The sequence below is a fragment of the Polistes fuscatus genome, unplaced genomic scaffold (genome assembly GCF_010416935.1).
Source record: "Polistes fuscatus isolate 324 unplaced genomic scaffold, CU_Pfus_HIC Scaffold10, whole genome shotgun sequence".
In the NCBI taxonomy this organism is placed as follows: Eukaryota; Metazoa; Arthropoda; class Insecta; order Hymenoptera; family Vespidae; genus Polistes; species Polistes fuscatus.
In genome coordinates this window covers 1,413,862-1,432,087 of record NW_025112998.1, presented here as the reverse complement: position 1 = coordinate 1,432,087, position 18,226 = coordinate 1,413,862, and the positions used below count along the sequence as shown (strand labels likewise).

At 34.7% G+C, this 18,226-nt stretch overlaps 1 protein-coding gene across 2 annotated transcripts in view; it reads right to left on the bottom strand.

Moving 5' to 3' along the window:
* The window catches only part of LOC122526084 (discoidin domain-containing receptor 2-like), a 64,927-nt gene that overhangs the window by 1,375 nt on the left and 45,326 nt on the right, over window positions 1–18,226 (bottom strand). For both annotated transcript variants that reach the window (XM_043649247.1, XM_043649248.1), the window contains 12 exons: window positions 15,920–16,022; window positions 13,667–13,898; window positions 12,742–12,889; window positions 6,722–6,889; window positions 5,940–6,073; window positions 5,640–5,847; window positions 5,327–5,428; window positions 2,040–2,215; window positions 1,726–1,897; window positions 1,142–1,542; window positions 776–913; window positions 131–501 (listed from right to left, as the gene is read on the bottom strand). In XM_043649247.1, coding sequence (XP_043505182.1) covers window positions 131–501; window positions 776–913; window positions 1,142–1,542; window positions 1,726–1,897; window positions 2,040–2,215; window positions 5,327–5,428; window positions 5,640–5,847; window positions 5,940–6,073; window positions 6,722–6,889; window positions 12,742–12,889; window positions 13,667–13,898; window positions 15,920–16,022 — 2,353 coding nt within the window. The remainder of the gene's footprint in view (window positions 1–130; window positions 502–775; window positions 914–1,141; window positions 1,543–1,725; window positions 1,898–2,039; window positions 2,216–5,326; window positions 5,429–5,639; window positions 5,848–5,939; window positions 6,074–6,721; window positions 6,890–12,741; window positions 12,890–13,666; window positions 13,899–15,919; window positions 16,023–18,226) is intronic.

Sequence of the window (18,226 nt, the reverse complement as noted above, 5' to 3'; positions counted from 1 at the left end):
TCTTCTTTTTTCTTTTCTTTTTCTTTTCTGAGGACGTTGCACGAAAGATTCCCCGAGGGTTAACCAAAAGGTAGGGGCGTACCAACACACAAAAGCACATGGTATACCATTTACTTTATTTATATCGTACCTGAGGGTCTTTAGATTGCAGGTCGGTCTTAAAGTTCCTGTAAGCGGTACGCTGTACTGAAGATAATGGGCAAGATCACCGAGTTCGGTGTACTCGATGATTGTCCACGGTGCTGGCTCCGCTGCACAGACACCCAAGATCCTTGCCACATTTGGATCGGACAATCCAGATAGAAAGCTCACTTCTCTCATTTGATCGTTCGTACCGGGCATGCCGATCCCTCCAGCGTTGTTGTTGCCGTTGCTGCTGCTGCTGCTGCTGCTGATGTGCCCACTTCGAATGTCGTTGATACAACTTGGTACACGGGCCACGACCAATCTTGGGGCACTCGGTATAACATCGTCCAGGTCTACGGTCTCGCAAACGATAGCCTAAAGGTTCCAACATTTCATACATTTTTTAATTTATGTCTACTTTACCACATTTTTCATTTGTTTCTTTTCTTTTGTTGTCTTTAGATAACTGATAAGTTGAAAATTGTGTTTGTAGAATAGTTTTATGGAATATAGATGTTAATTAAATGTTTTCTCTGTCTCATTGTATAAATACTACTTTAGTACTATTTTAATTAGAGAATTTTGCAATAATTCAATTAAATCTACAATGTTGAATATTAATTTAATTGATATGAAAATAAATAAATACTTCTCCGATAATGCTCGAGCCAAGTTTCTCCGTAGTTCTTAAGCAAAGTCGATTTATACCAGTGGGTTCGATTTCCTTGCATTTGTATGGCTTGTTCATGCTAGGAGCTATGTTCCAAGTGACGACGGGTGCGGGTATCTGGAAAAGTAATTTATGCCCCGTCATGTTCGTCGCGCCATAGTTCGCCACCAGCGCCGTAAGGGAAAAATAAAATCGAACATAATGGTGTATAGTTGAGAGAAAAAGAGACAGAGAGGGGGAGAGAGAGAGAGAGAGAGAGAATACACGTTTAACGGTATTCTTTGTTCTACGTCGAACGCCTTTAGATATATAACGATTTTATACATAAGTATAGTGATAAATTACCTTGTTAATTGACGTAGCATTGTTATGCTGCAACCCAAGAGATTTTTCTTTAGGTGTTGTATGCCAACGTTTCGAATGAGTTCGATCGATATCCCGACGATAATTTGTTGTTGTCGTTGTTGAAATTGTTGTTGCTGCTGTTGCTGTCGTTGTTGCAATTGTTGTTGCTGTTGTTGTTGTCGTTGTCGTCATCGCCGTCGTCGTCGTTGTTATTATGTTAAATTTGTTATTATTAGAACTGCTGTAACTTTGCAGTGTTCTGTAATGTTGTACGTGACGGGAAGTTGATTCGGTTGGGGAAGATGAACGACTCGGCGGTGGTTCCAATATCGAATCGGTTCGATTGTTCAATCGTACGTTTTCTTCCGAAATCGTTGAGTTGTCCGAATCTTTCGATGGTTCTACGAATTCAAACAGAGAACATTTTTATATTTCTTTTATTTTTTTCTTTTTTTTTTTTTTACATATATATTAATCATGTAATATACTGCGATATGAATTTATATCGGAAATGTTATTAATATCAATGATATAATTATTAAGATATACATATGAATGAAAATAATTATTATTAACACACTTACCAGAATTAGCTACGATAGCATAAGTGGATTTATAATGAGGACTAACCAACGGAGAATCGAATTGTTCCATTGTTAATGACTCGTGAACACTGACGTCTTCTGGTGCGTCAACCGATGCATGATTACCTCCATCATTCAACATGCTGCCAGGTGTTAAATTTAAAAGTAGTCCCTAAATAATTTCCAAAACTGTTATTTCGCGTTCATGAATATGAGAGATATGGTTTCGTAATTAGAAATAATGTTGTTACTTTACACGTTTCTAGTGTGATTAATATACTTCGAAAGGAAAATTGGTGAACCAGTAAATGTACCTTCATATTAATCGTAAATCCAAACGGATTTTTAAGTACGGTTGGTGAACTTTGAAGCTTTTGTCGTCGATTTAATAATAAAATCACTAGGAATACCATCACTAAGAGAAGTATAATAGCTGTTAATACGCCAATCAATACTTCTAAATAATCTTGTCCTTCGCTTGGGGCTGTTACTGTAAAAGAAATCAAACGTAAAATATTAAACAATGTAATAGTATAACGATTAAAATATACGTATGAATTGTTATTAATTTAATCAGTATGAATTTTGTTTTTTTACGAGGCAACTAGTCGAGCGTAAAAATACGATCATCATCGTTCTTTCTCGTCGGAATAAAAGCAATCGGAGGAAAAAAATTCATTCGATTTTTCAACGATGCGCAAGGGGAATATTTTTGGTATCCTACGATACTCGAATAACATTATTGTATATTTTTATTAACAATTTATATTTTATATTTACAATACTATGATCAGTTAAATACTTTTTTAAATATTTCATACGTTAATGTACGATTATATAATTATTTTTATTATAAATTACGACATTGCTTATCGTAAAAAAGGTTTTGCAATTAGGTTTAATCCTTTAATCGTTTAATATTTATTAACCTTTTAGTAAAGAATAGTAATTGTACTAGCTACCAGTATAGAAGATAAGGAACATCGATGAAGATCTAGGTCTAGTTTTTTTTTTTTTTTCTCTTAGTCTTCCCGTTTTCTACGTGTTTCCACGAATGGTCACGATTCTTAAGGAATAAAAAGGGACGAGTGGGAGAGGAATGTAACAAATGGTTCGATTAAAATCCCATCGGGAAGATACGATTCTTTCGAGCTAATAGTCTAAACACTAATAGGGTATTTTCCGTACCGAAAAGCTGCTTTATTGATCGTAAAAGAAGAAGAAGAAGAAGAAGAAGAAGGAGAAGGAAAGAAAACGAGGAAGACTATCAAAAGGTAACCTTAGCATACCACCCTATATAAATCTTATCGTCGATTTGTATTACCAAAAGCAAACGTTTATTAGTCGTGTAAAATAAAAATCATCGATCTAAATCGTAAACAAATATTTCAAACATTTATCATCGACACTTCGTTGAATATTTTGCGTTGACAATAAATTGGTAATGCGATCTAACACGGTGGACATAATTATTTGTTTCTTTTTTTTATTTTTTTATTTTTTAAAAAGGGTGGGATCGATCCAAATCGTTTAAATGATATTATTTACGTATAATTTTCCCTTTTCTTTTCGCGCACGAATATTAATTTGTTTATTCAATCGAATTGATATCATTATGTAAATGAATATTCATGTTATTGAAGTTACGGAATTATCGGAACACTTTGAAACAAAGCTTTGTAATAATACCGTTATAATATAGTGTATCAAAAGTAATATAACCGATATTTATGTAATTACTTAATGCGAATACTGAATTTAAAGCTGGCCGTTTAATTTATCCCGAAAGGACATTAATGTCAAATTTATTTTCGACAGAAATACCTTTCTTTGGTTCTCGTACACGTCGTTAACTTATTTTGCATTTTCCAACGTAAAATCTCCTCCAACCCCCTCCCTCAGCCCTTCCCCCACCACCTTCTCCCCGTTCCTGTAAACTTCATTTTAAAGAAAACTTTTCAAAAGCGTTTGTTCTCTCTCCTAGACGTCAGATCTAGAAATTTAAAGGCCCGTACAGACTTAGCGACCTTCTTTATTTATAATTAACGCTTGAAATAAAAGTTTAAAAGTTCGGTAGAGATAATCTACTCGAATATTATAATATATATATATATGTATTTAAATAAAAAGTAAATCAAATAATCCCTAACAAAGTTTCCGTGTATTTTAGGTATTAACTGTGGAAAAAAAAATTTAATTCCGTCTTTGTAAAAATTGTTAACCGGTTGGTTGTGTGTTATTTTTGAAAAAGATTTGACTAAGCATATCTTTGAAGTTTATATCACCGTAGTGGTACTTTGAAGTTAAAATTATGTTCGCCAAAATACACAGTACTGTATAACATACAACAGTAGTAGTACAATGGTAACCACAGTTACATGTTACAGATATTATATTTGCTTATATCTTTCCCCTTGTATATATAAAATTGCTTTGGAAAGTCAGTTATCGTTTTAGTCAGGTTCATTTTCAACCTTTTTCGAATGAAGACAAACAAAAAATGAATCTACATTTACAAAGAGTTACGGAGGGAAGGGGGAAAAGAGTAAAGATAAAAAAGAAGAAAGGAAAAAGGAAAAAGAAAAAGAAGAAAAATACTACTTTTAAATCATTGTTCCATCGCAAATCGTGTATAATTATGTTTGAATTGAAACAAACCTTTTTTTTTTCCTTTTGCTATTACCTTGCTTTATCTAATATTGTTTTTGCTAGATTTTTTCTCTCTCTCTCTCTCTTTCCCTATCTTTTACTTTCTATCTGGGCTTTTTGAAAGTCTTCCTTTTCCACCCAGCCACCATTTCGTTCGTATATCCACAGCCAACAGCAAGCTTTCCATTCTCACGTAACGACTACCACTTAATCCGACTAATTGTTTACGTTACGCGGAAGTTGCTAGCTTGAATTATAAAAGCACACCATCCCCTCTACCTTTCGTATCCCGTTTTTCTCTATCACTGTATATATATCTCTTTCTTTCTCGTTGGATTTCGACGGTGACACACCAGTTAAATCGTATCTCTTTCTTGCTGAAGAATAGCGGCCTCGTTTCGTTAATGAAGTTAGTTCATTGGACAAACCTACCCTTACTTTTCTTTATGAGAGAAACTTTGTGGGATATAAGTAGTCAATGGTTGCACTGGTGGTGGTGATGGTGGTGGTGCTGGTGCTGGTGGTGATCTTAGTGATAGTGCTATGTGATGATGATGATGATGATGATTATGGTGGTTTAGTTTCGTGGTACTAGTTTGCGGTTTTGACACACCCAGCCGACGAACTTACCCGGCCAACTTATTCCTCGTTTGTTTTAAGACTAGGCAGCCCGATGGCGGACGGACGAGGAAAAAGATTGGCTCGAGTTGAGTTAAGTTACCTTCTTCCTTCGCTTTCTCGAGAAGGGTAGGGTGGGCTAGGTGCACGATTACGAAATTCGAGGAAGAAAAGTAAAAGAGAAATTGGCGTTGGTTCGAGAACTCTTTCCAAAGGTTTTCCAAGATGGAAGAAGAAAAAAAATCAAAAGAAGTAAAATAAGAGAGAGAGAGAGAGAGAGAGAGAGAGAGAGTAGTAATAACGAAAACGACGCGATTACACTTTTTTTACGTACCTGTTTGCAAATTGAGATTGAGATCTGCATTTGGACTGACCGGGGTTTCACCATCTTCCAACACCAATGTAGTATCCTCCGTTAAATTTTCGTATGGATTTGCTGCGAGTTATATTAACTTATGTTTAATGGTTTTTTTTATTTTTTTATTTTTTTTTTATTTTAAGAGGATATTGTGTGTATGTATGAAATTATTCAAACGAAGAGGCTTTTTGTGTAATATCATAAGAATCAAAAAAGATCGAATTTTGGTGTTACGGAAAAATATAAGAAACATTATTAAAATGTAACAATGGTTCATCGTAAAACTTACATTTATCGAACATGATTTCACCGATCATGATCCAACGTGCTGCGAAATAAAGATGAAATTTAAGAAACTTTCCCTGCCTACCGCGAAGATCTATCGTCACATTTCGCGCATTTTCCAATACAATGTCTGGTATGTAAGAATAGGCTATAGGTTCGTTTTCGTAATATTCGCCATCTTGACTGAACCAAATATCGGCTTTCGAAAATACCTGAAAAACGATCATCAAAATCATAACGAATGATTGTACAAATTAAAAACATGAATCCATCCATTCGATCGAATAAAACTGATTGTTTTTACCTGAACATCTCGAGAAAAGTAATTGTTCGTGTAAATGTATACAGCCTCGAATATCCAGTAATTTTCAAATTCTAAAATAATTTCTACGAAATCGTTAGGAAAGGTATCACGCATCCAAGCAACCCAACCGGTTCCTGTAACGAAAAATATGTAATCGATATTAAACGATAATAATTCAAATTGATCAATAGTTATATCTATTAATATTTCATCGATTGATTGATCATCGTTAAGTTAATTATTAATCTGTTAAGATCGTTTGCGATCAGATAATAATAAAGACGTTTTATTGAACGATCCGGTAAATGGAGTACTCGCTTAGATATTTTGGTACGGTTATTATCATTGGGGCAAATACGAGTTTGTCAGTTAAGAGTGCAAAGTGTCAAGTATCGATATACGTTTGGGAAATGATGACGTTAATAACAGTAAGCCAGTCTTAAATTTTGTATCGATCGATTAAACGATTTATCAACAATTAAAAGAAGTTAATTGGAGTCAAGTGTAGTAATATCACGAGATTGAACGAATTTATAACCGATAAATGATGAAAACGATATATTTCCGTTGATATCGAGTTTAGGGTTGAAATTTTTTCACGCGTCGATCAATTTTCACAAATTTAGTGTACAAGAAAAGAAAATGTTTTCTTTCTTTTTTTGGTTTTTTTTTGTTTTTTTTTCTAAAGAAGAGATTACGAGCTCCGATAAAGTAGAAAGATTTTGTTGAATCTTTCGATTTGAACGTTCGACACCCTGGGCGTATATCCACCCACCGATTACCTCTTCCATCTCCCATGTCCAGCCTGTAATTATCCGCACCGACCTCGCCATCTATCAGTCGACCCAAACCATCGGTCAGCAACGAGTTGTACTGCCTTTTACCGTCGTACGAAGTGTCACTGAGTTCCTCCATAGGTGATTCCGGTATTGTGTAACTCACGATGCCACCTTAAAAATATATTTTATATATCTATAATATAGAAACGTCAATTAAACAAAAAAAGAAAAAAAAAAGGAGAATATTTTCTTATAAAATGTCGTATTATTATACATAATTATCAATTTAAATTGCTTATCAATTATTGCAATCAAATTTTATTTCATATTAATTATATATATTTTATATATTTTTATATTTTTATTTTATAAGATTGACGTATATATACTCGTTATAAACAATAATATTACTAACGATAAATTTTTGTTCTATTATAAAATCAAAATTCAATCCTTTCTCTTTTATTTCTTCCTTTCTTTTTTTACTTCATAAGCATTTGACTTAACAATATAAGTCAGACGCGTATGACTCGACCATATATATATAGTTTCATTTTAATTACGCGTCCCGCGAGAGGAATTTTTTTATAATTAAAAAGTCTAAAGTTAAAAATTGCTGGTTAATGGATGAATAAGATACAATTGAATATATGGTCGAATAAAAATGAACAACAAGATGGCGTCCGCGCGTCACTCGATTTGCTATTTCGCGCTAGAAGCCATTTAATTGCTTCTAATATTTCACGGTTATACACGCAAAATGTCGGCTGTTTTACTACCCCCTTTCTCGTCTCCCTTCTTTTTCTCTCTCTCTCTCTCTCTTTCTCTCTTTTTCTTCCTTTCTCTTTTTCTTTTACTCTCTCGCGAGTTACGTTGTCACGCGATGCGCTGGTCAAGCATGTTACGGTCAAATTATAAGTGACCACGTATAATAATTTTTTAACATTTCCATGAGCAGCACGCTGATGCGAAGTCGCAAAGCACGCACTGTTCATTTTGATTTAATAATCAGCAATTAGCGTCGATGAATCTTATACTTGACGGTTTTTTTTCCTTCTTCTTCTTTCCCCGCCCCCTCTTCCACCCCCTTTTCAAATCCCTTCGCTTTTATTTTCATTCCACGAACAAGGGAAAATAATCAATTTTTCGAATTAGCCTGAAAACTTCTAAACTCGATGATCAATCTTAAGATAATAACAATTTCATTGAGGGGAAAGGGGGCGTTTAATGTTAATTCTATGATCGATAAATGTTATATACTCTCAAAATTAATTATACGTTTAGCGTAAAGTTAAGAAGAAATCGTTCGTTTGACTTATGCAAGAAATGTAATGCACGTATTATTATTGTTTTTTTTTTCTTTCGTTTAGATAGATTTATAATTTTGTTGTTATCAGTGAATCAAATGATTCGTTGTTACTAGGAATAGCGAAACGGGAAATGCATTATCCAAAAGCGGACCACGAATCATCGCGTACGATAATAACGGCGCTCTTACCGGTAATTCTACTCTATCACGTTAATCCGGTTATTTGGTAATTGAATTAAAGTGGCAATCTTCCATTCGTCCGTCATCTAAATTATTGCCGGGCTTCGAAGTCGAGATCTCTTGAGTGTATCTGAATGTTACCTGGATATCTATCATTGACATTTGAACTCGAAAACAAATTTAATTCGGGACGGATCAATTTTCGGATAAAATTATTTCTTTGACGTGACCTACTGTTAACTATTGTATTTTCTTCGAGGATAGCCCAATCATGTGATTATTAATTATTTCATAGGAATGAAAATATAAATGGAACGCGTCTTGTATTGTTACAGTTTCGAAACAAACTATTAATTACCCGAACTGGGTCATATTTTGCTATGTATAGGAATTATTTTATTTAAACGAGTTATATACGAAACTTGTAACAAATTGTTAATAATTTGGATCTATGCAGGATGTTAATTTATTGTTCCTGAGGTGTTTTTGTTTTTTAAAAGTAGAAATGTCGAAAGTTTTTCGGATGTGTATATGATGTGTACCAAACGTCGAACGCAAAATTCGCGCCATTAGTGAAAATGTTCGTAGCTATCACGTGACACCACCATCACCCCTATGCATCGGTGGTATCAAGTTTTCCATTTAGATTCGTGCTTCATTCATTGCCGATCGCAATCGGTGTCGCGTCGTGTCTGAAAGTGCAATGACCTCGTACCGATAGTGCGAAAGCTTTCATTCAAAACGCTTTGGTCTTTTCTAAACCGTAAACACACACACACATATAAATATATTTTTCTACAGATCTATCTCGATGATAGAAAATAAGTGGCATATACTAGATATATCACGAGAGTAAGAAGTATGAAAAGTGACTGGCGCGTTAAAAAAAAAAAATAGAAAAAAGAAATACGTCAACCAGATAAAAATGAAATAAACTATATAACGGAGAGAAAAGATATAATAAAGTTTGAAATTTTGTATTAATCGTACGATAAAAAAAGAAAAAAAGAAAAGATCCGAACCGTGTGTTAAGAAAGATTATTTGAACGTCAGTAATTACCGAAGGATGGGTTTGAACATGGTCAACGAGGGAAGACCGAGAAAACCGTGGACGATCGAAAATGTCAATGCCGGAGAACAATGGGTTTAGGGTTTGGGTTTGGATTTTAGCGGTGACCGTGGCGAGCGTTAGGTGCTAGCCCAATTGCTGAGGTACCCGTTTGCTGTTGCTACTGTTACTGTTGTGTCATGGTTGTGCTATTGCTGTGTTGCGTTGCTGTTGTGTTACTGTTGCTGTTGTGTTGCTGTTACTGTATTAGTGCTGGTACTACTGTGCTAGTAGTGCTCGTTTTGCGAGATTCCAGATTCGGCTAGTCGGAAGTAATCGCTGGTGTTCAACGTTGGGGTACGGCATCAACGTTGTTTTAACCAGATGCCGTGCACGACCTCCATAAATCTGCCATTCCGTAGACCAAGCTCGATCTCGCACGCTCTTCTCTCTCTCTCTCTCTTTTTCTTTCTCACTTACTCACTCACTCATTCATTCTTTCTTTCTCTTTCTCTTTCTTTCTTTTTCTCCTTCAAGTATTTCTTATGTCGGCGTCGGCCTGAAATTTCCCTACTTCAAGTTCTCTCTCTCTCTCTCTCTCTTTTTTATTCTTTAAAACCCTCAACACTTTTCATAATTTTCCTTTCCCCTTTTCTTTTACCTTCTCATTATTAACGGTTTAAGAAAATCATTTACGCAAATTTGCTTCAACAAGGTTTAGCTACCTTTTTACATTTTTCATTCTACTCAAAATGTATATACATATATTATTTTTCTTCAATTACTTATACCAACATTTTTTTCACTCTCTCTCTCTCTCTTTTTCTCTCTTTCTTCGTTGTAGGTTTTACTTTCCTTCTTTTTTATTCACTTAACATAGACACACACACATACTCACATAGGTACATACGCGTAAAGAAAAGTAGTTATAAATACGAACAGGTTGCATTCATAATCCTTTTGTTTCTTTCCTTTTACGCTCGTATATTTTGACTCAAGATACTTAAAAGTATTTTTTTCAATGTGCCGAGCCAAAGAATATCCAAGAAGTCCTTGGCTCGATTTTCCTTCAAACTCCAAAGATGAAACGGGGAGGGGGAGGGTATGGGAGTGGAAGGAATGGGAAGTTCTCATTCTCCGTCTGCGGATTAGTATAATTTGTAGAAAACCTTGTTCCGTGTTCAAGACTCTCTCTCTTTCTCTCTCTCTCTCTCTTTCTCTTTTAATGTGGCTAAACTGAGCGGATAAAAGGTACATGCAAATGTATGTAAATATCATTACGGTGATGTACTGCAGCATTTGTTATACGCGGGTCACGCACCCATACATAAATTAACTAGCACAAGGTGCTGCGACCTTTCGTTAACTCAGGAAAGAGAAAAGGAGAGTGCATCTATGTGTGTGTGTGTGTGTGAGAGAGAGAGAGAGTGAAAAAAAAAGGACGAGAAAAAAGAAATATTCAGAAATAGATCGCGGAAGTGAACCAACCCTAGCGAGGAGTAGGTACTTGGGATAAAAATAAAACTGGAAAAGGGTGTTTGCAACTAGAACGCTTTTACCAACAAGAAAGGAATTACCTATACCGAATAAAATGAATTATATTCTAGATTATTTTTCATATTATCTATCTAATAATATTATCAAATTATATATAAGTAATATGAAATAGGTATTAGATAAATGATCTCGTTTAAAATTAATCGTAAGAAAAATACGTAAATTTAATCTTAAATTATAATACACGTTTCTCTCTATCGATTAATATTATATTATTAATTTAAAGGTAAATGGGGATTAAAGTAAAATTAATAAGAAATATAAAAAGTGTACTACCACACAAGCGGGGAAGCGTTATAATCCATGGTTTTGCTTCCGCGTGCTCGATCTTTCATTCTATTTATTCTAGACGGTGAGAAAGGGCTAGAAAATATGGTTAAGGAAGTGCGCGTTGTCTTGGTGGTATCGTATACGATAGGACGACGAGAACAAAATGGCTGGCATGAGAAAGGATATATAGTAATAGTAGTAATAGTAGTAGTAGTATACGATAGGATGTACTACGCCGTGGGTGTCTAGGGTGCCCGTAATATCGAAGAAATTATTATAATGCTCGCGGCAGCGTTTGGTGTTATGTATTCGTTATGTCGGACGATGAAACACAATGTCCTCTCTCCCCATCGATTCCATTAAGCAGATACATGTATGTAGTGTATGGTATACTAGAGAGTAGGGTTAGTATGAAGGGGCTATGAAGTAGGGGGTAGGAGGAACTAGGTCGAAAACAAATGTACGATGAGTCGAACCAACGAGCTAGTTCGTATAACGCCGTTACCGACGCTAATGGAATCCAGTACTGTAGACTGAGGAGTTTGCGAATTGGCACCCTGGCTGGAACCAGCACCGGTAACCAGCACCAGTAACCAGCACCAGTACCTGTACCAACAACCAGCACCCTAGCAAATGCAACCCAGCATCACCAACGCGAGCAACACTAACACCAGTATCAACAACAGTAGGATCCTACTACCTGCTACTCGTTGCCGGTTCTCAACGGCCGCTCTTTCGCCAAATTGAATCGAGTTGCAATTTGGAAATTAATCGACCGCTCCCCTGCCCCCCCTACCACCCACCACCACCACCAACATCACTACCGTTCGTCGTAACACCTCTTCTTCCCTTCTCTAAACTTTCTTCTACCTCTTTTTCTTTATCTTTTTTTGTTGCTATTTCTCTTTTACTTTTTATCCTTCTCTCTCTCTTTCTATCTCTTTCTCTTTCTCTTTCTCGTTTTCTCTTTTTCGTGCTAGAATAGATATCTACGGAAATAGGTGGATGCTGTTTCTCGTAGAATCAACACGACTTTTCGTTTACTTCTTTTCCATTATTTTCCCTGCTTCGTCACTTATTTCCAACGTTTTCTTACCTTTTGGAAAATGATCGGCTCGCGTGCGTGAAAAGCGTAGAAATTACCTTCTACGAATATATTTCTCTTCTTTTTTTTTTTTTTTTTTATAAACACGAGTGCAATAATATCATGGGATTTTTCTTTGCCAACAATTTTCCCCCAAGGTTTTTATTTGTTTGATCTATACTTCTTTTTTTGTTCTTTTCTTTTCTTTTAAATTAATATTTTGAAATAAAGGATTAATGCGTAACCTGCATCGATATTTAAAAACCCGATGCAACGACCTTGATTCCATTATAAATACTTGACATTTATTTAAAATTCCGATTAGATTGATTTTATTTATAAACTTAAATGCAAGACCAATGAGGTGATATTAAATTTGTAATCAAAAACGTGCAGGATACTAAAATAAAAATTGAAGTTGAGGCCAAGCGAATTGGGCCACGAGGTTCGAATTACAAGTCGCGAAGTTGTTTGGGTTACTTCATATTTTTATACATCGGTGAATATTTAATGATAGTTATTGTGTCATGCATTTAAAAATAATAATGATCATTTTAATTATATAATATACTTACTGGTATCTTGACAACCTCTCAACTCGATACGAAGACAAACCGTACGTCTGTGGACCGAATGTGGCAAAATCCGAATTTGACTAGCAAAAATTGGCGGTACGAGATTATGCGAGATCACCGTAGACGTGTCACTGTTGCCAGGGAAAACCTAAAATAAAAATATATAACCCAACATATTTTTTTCACGTATATTAAACAATGTTAGAATATTTATTACACGAACGTGTATATATATATTTATATTTGAATAATTTAGTCAACCGATTTAACCTCTTTGGATTACTAGTTCATTCTAAGTCACTAAATTCAAGCAACGTGGTCACGATTAGTAACACGAATGAGTGACCTGTCCGAAAAAACGACAGATAAGAACCGTGTGTCGTTGACTCCGAAGAAACGATAAAAAGATTCAACCTTTTAGAATAGTATTCTACATTATGAGAAAAAGGTCTTAACAAAAAAGAGAATATAAAAAGGATAATTCAATTTTCAAATATTTCATTATAATTTATTAAAGTAATTCATTTCGAATCAAATCGAATCTATTTGAAGATATATTTATATCATAATCGTTAGATAAATGATTAAATAATTAATAAAAGTTCCAATTTGAGTGTCAGACCATTTCAATCGATTTACAAATCGAATTCCCAATCGTCGAGTCGTATTTCTTTCAATGATAAAAATGTCTCTGCAAAAATAATTATTCGAGATCGTCCGATATATGAAAAACAGTCACGTGGTGAGTTGGTTAAATCGATTAAACAAAAAAAAAAGAAAACAAATAAGAAGGAGGGAAATGATAGAAGTTGAAGATAAATAATAATAAAAAAATAAAGAAAAACGAGAGACAGAAAGAAAGAAAGATAAGTAAAGGGTTTGTGGGGGAGGTAAGGGAGGGGGGTAAAATAAATGTTAAGTATACCTCTTGGTTATTTGAACGTTTATATCGACGCCACTCGGTAAATGTCGGTCGTCGATACTCAAGAGTATATTCCTCGACGTATTCCTGGCCACGACCATGATCGAAACGACCTTGCGTTTGCACCCCAGTGATCACGTGACCTCCCGGAAGATCCACTTGCAACCACTCACGAATTCCTCTTTCAATCTGACTCCTCGGACACCATGCGCCACCCGCCGTTTCCTTTCGCAGTCTGTTGTTGTGTGTACGCGTGTGTGTTTGTATATAACACGAAAAGCAACGTGATATTGATTTAATGTCGGAAAATACTCGGTGTTATACTGTGGGACGGGGCGGGGTGGGGAGAGGGGGTGGGTACACTTTGAAATCATTTTATTTTGCAACTGATGCTTTATTTCATTTTTACTCTCTCTCTTTCTCTCTCTCTTTCTGTCTATCTATCTATCTCTCTTTTCCGTTATTTTTAAACGAATCATTTTTCATTATCGTTCGTGCAACTGCATTTCTATGAATTCTTCATTCGCGCGTTATTTTTCTTTTTCGTTATATTTTTATCTTCAACTCCATTTGCGTTTGTTATCGTTTTTTCTCTTTTTTATTTTATTTTTATTTCGTCGTCCGTCTCAAAAACCCCGATCAAATTATTATTTATTAAATTAGATTTTTTTTATTCTCTCGTCGATATATAATTTTGATCTTTTATCGATTGTCTTTTCGTTCGAATGATTCTAATCGGAAACGTATGTAAAATATTTTCAATTGTTTTACGTAGTTTATATGATGAGATAATATAATATTTTTATTCGGCTAGTTACAATGTTACGAAAGTACGTGACCAATCGATAATGTGGCACACCTTAGCGTGAAGGAAATGCGCCTGTTGTTGCAAATAAAAGATAAGACAAGAAAAAAATTACATGTGTGTATATATATATATACAAAAAGTAAAAGAAAGGGAAACGTGAAAAATTAGAAAGAGAATATTAGTATTATCGGTAAAGTATTCGGTGTGCATGAAAAGATATTTCATCGGTGAAGTTTTTATTTTCCTTTAACCATATTTTTCAACGCTATTACGTTTTACAAAGTGGAAAATAATATCGTGTCCCATCGTGTTTCCTCAAAAGCCACCGATATATGTGTATATAATATACATATATATATATATATACACGTATAGGGGATATACCAATACATATAAACCAATATACATATATATTTATATATAGGTTTATATAAAATTCAATTTCACGCGTTCGACGTTGAAACGACGAAAAACAGAATACACCGACTCGAATATCGAAATCGACCGATATACTGTAAGCCTTCTAATTTTTTTTGTCCTCTCTCTCTCTCTCTCTCTATTTTTCTTATTTCTTTTCCCTTGAAATTTTCTCTTTCCGTTTTTATTCTTTTTCCTTTATCGGTTTCGCATTTAAAAAATTTTCAACTTGTCAAGCGCAACGTCAATTATTTTCGCGGACGTTGTAGATGACGATTAAAAACGATTAAATGTAAAAAGTATTTTGACGAAAGAAAAAACCCCGAATGGTATCGTTGAATCATAAATAGAATGTGCGGATGCACGAGGAAAAAAAAAAGAAAATGAAAAAGAGATAGAGAGAGGGAGAGAGGGAGAGAGAGATAAAAGCGTTACGATATCTTGTAGATAGGGGGAAGGGTAGTTTATTCAATTTCCTTTCATAAATATTAATGTCATTTTGTAAAATGATTTTCTTTCTTTTCTTTTCTTTTTTTTCTTTTTTTTCTTTTTTTTTTTACTTCCTTTTTTATTCTAAGAAAATGAAATTGCGAATTTCATTAAATTCGTAGTAGAACGTTCTAGTATTTCATTTAAATCTTCATAAAGTAATGCCATTTTGAAGTAACATATACATATTATATATATCTGGCAGCATTTTAATTTTATTTTAATTTTATTTTAATTTTATTTTAATTTCTCATAACACGAAAGTATTCGAATATTAGTTCGTATTTAAAAATAAGTTTATGTTTGTGCCAAAGATAAAATTGTATTATTAATAATATTTTTTAATTGCAACATTATTATATATTATATCTAAATTTTTTGTTTCAAACGTTTATTTTGGTGCTAGGCATCAATAAGAATAAAATGATCGTATAAACGATTGAGATTCATTTTATTTAATTTATTGAAATATTACTTTCTTTTTTTTTTTCTAAATTAGAAATTTGAATTTTTGAAAAATCAATTAAAAGATTTTGTTTTACCTTCCATTACGCGGACCAACATTAGTTACGTACGACGATGATGCAGTGATGGAAGAATCTGGAATATCACCGGATTCCATTCCTAACGACTGATTGCATGATCCTGTAAATTCAAGAAAATACAAGTGTAATTAACATACACATATATAAATGATAATATGTATATCTAGATAAAATAATCTATATATATATATATATATATATATATTTGTAATTTATAAATACGTAAATACACATCATAGTTTTACAGTTAGGTAGGAAAATGATATTTTGATCGATGCAAAATATGCATCATCAACATTAGTTATTCATTTCGCATGTAGTATGCACGTATTATAATTGCAAGTTGAACAATTTCCACAGTGCAATTTCCACAGGTACCGTTATCGACGTTTCGCAATCTCGCGTGTGATTTGTCTGGACGTTTGTGCGCAAAAAAAAAAAAGAAAAAAAAAATACAAAAGAAAGAGAAGATGAGAGGAGAACGCGCGCGTTTTCGTTTCACTTCGGTAAGGAAATTTACGGATGAGAATTACGAAGTGAAGTTGCATTTAGGTTTTTTTTTGTTTCTTTTTTTTTTTTCTGTGATTGTCGTTGTATTTTCTTCCCACCCCTTTTTTAGATAGAGTAGAAATGTACATTAGTTAGAATTTCCGAAGGTAAACAAACAGTAATTATACGAGCGGTTGGGCACTGCATTCGTTGTTATACTATTCGTTGTTATTCGCTGTTATTCGCGAAGTTGGGATAAGTGGCAAATGGCAAATGGCCCGAAGGACCGCAGGCGGCAACGAACGAACGCTTGCCGTTGTTGGCTTATTATCCAATCGCCTGTACTTATTAGTTGTCTTTCAGCTATCCTCATTCATGTTTCAATTTGCTTTTGCATTTATCATCATTGTTCGCAAGTAATTTTTCCATTAAACTTTCTCATAGACGAAATGAACTACGAGGGGTACATTAAGAACGTACCGAAAATCTCTTTCACCGGAACGGAACTACAATTCTACCCGAGGAAAGAGAGGAGGAGGATGAGGAGGAGGATGAGGAGGAGGAGGAGGAGGAAGGAGAGGTGGTTCTTTTGAAATATTTTTAATGGGCCAGACAAACATGCAAACACGAATCCAAAGACTTTTGAGCTTGGACTTGCGTGTTGTTACCTCGAGTAAAATTCATTTACATAAACAGATGGAATATTTGTCGGTATAGATATATTTTTGTGTTTATTTCTCTCTCTCTCTCTCTCTCTCTCTCTCTCGTTTTTTTCTTTTCTTCTTATTTTTAGGAGTAACGGTGGTAACGAACGTTATTCTACGCAAACTCGAATAGAACGTTTCGATTAATGTTTTTTTCTTCACAGGTAGCGCTATTTTTGGTTCATTTTTCTTTTTCTTTTTTTCTATATATAAAACGTTCCTCCTTGAAAGGTGTTACACTACTTTAGCGACGAACAAAGTTTAAAACGTGTTTATAAGTCGTCATCGCGGTGAAACGGAAGGGAAATAAAATGAAAAAATAAAAAAGAAAGGGGGTCAAGAGAGCACGGGACGAAACGGGCAAGATCGAGAAATTAACTTTTAATATTCCCAGGATATTTTTCTTTTTTCTTTCTTTTTCTTTTTTTTCTTTTTTAATAAAACATGATAAGCATTGCGACTTAAGGCCGATTAACAAATGCAAATTTAGACTTAAACGAACGAATACTTGGAGCGAATTTATGCTTTACGCTCGTAAACGTTCGTTGCCTTTTCTTCGACCTCCACATATTTCTTTCTTTCTTTTTTCATTGAAGGGACTGCGGAGAAAGGGAGAAGAGAAAGAGAAAGGGGAAGGAGCAGCGGGGGAGTGTACGACCGTTTGATGTTGTCCTACACAAACGTTTCGCATAAGAACTATGACGATGTAGATATAGCGTTTGGGTTTCTATGAGCCGCTTAACGATGCGACGTTCGAAAGCACGAGAGTGCCTTTAAGAGCAAACGGCACGCGACTCGCGTTCACCCAGAAAAACATAGAGAATGGGAATGGGTATAAAAGCGAGAGATAGTAACTGAGAGAGAAAGAGAGAGAGAGAAAAGTAGAACGAGGGATTGGGGGGTGGGGGTGGTGGTGGTGGGGGTGAAGAGGGAGTATAAGTTCAAGCCTTTGACGAGAAAGACGGGCTATGCTATGCACTTGCTCTTTATCTGTCTTTTTTTCTTCTTCCTTTCTCTACTGTTCCGTCTGTCCGTCTTTATTTGTCCTATAGTCAGGTGCTTACCTCTATCCGTTTCTTCTCCTCCGCCACCAATCTGTCTTTGTACGTCT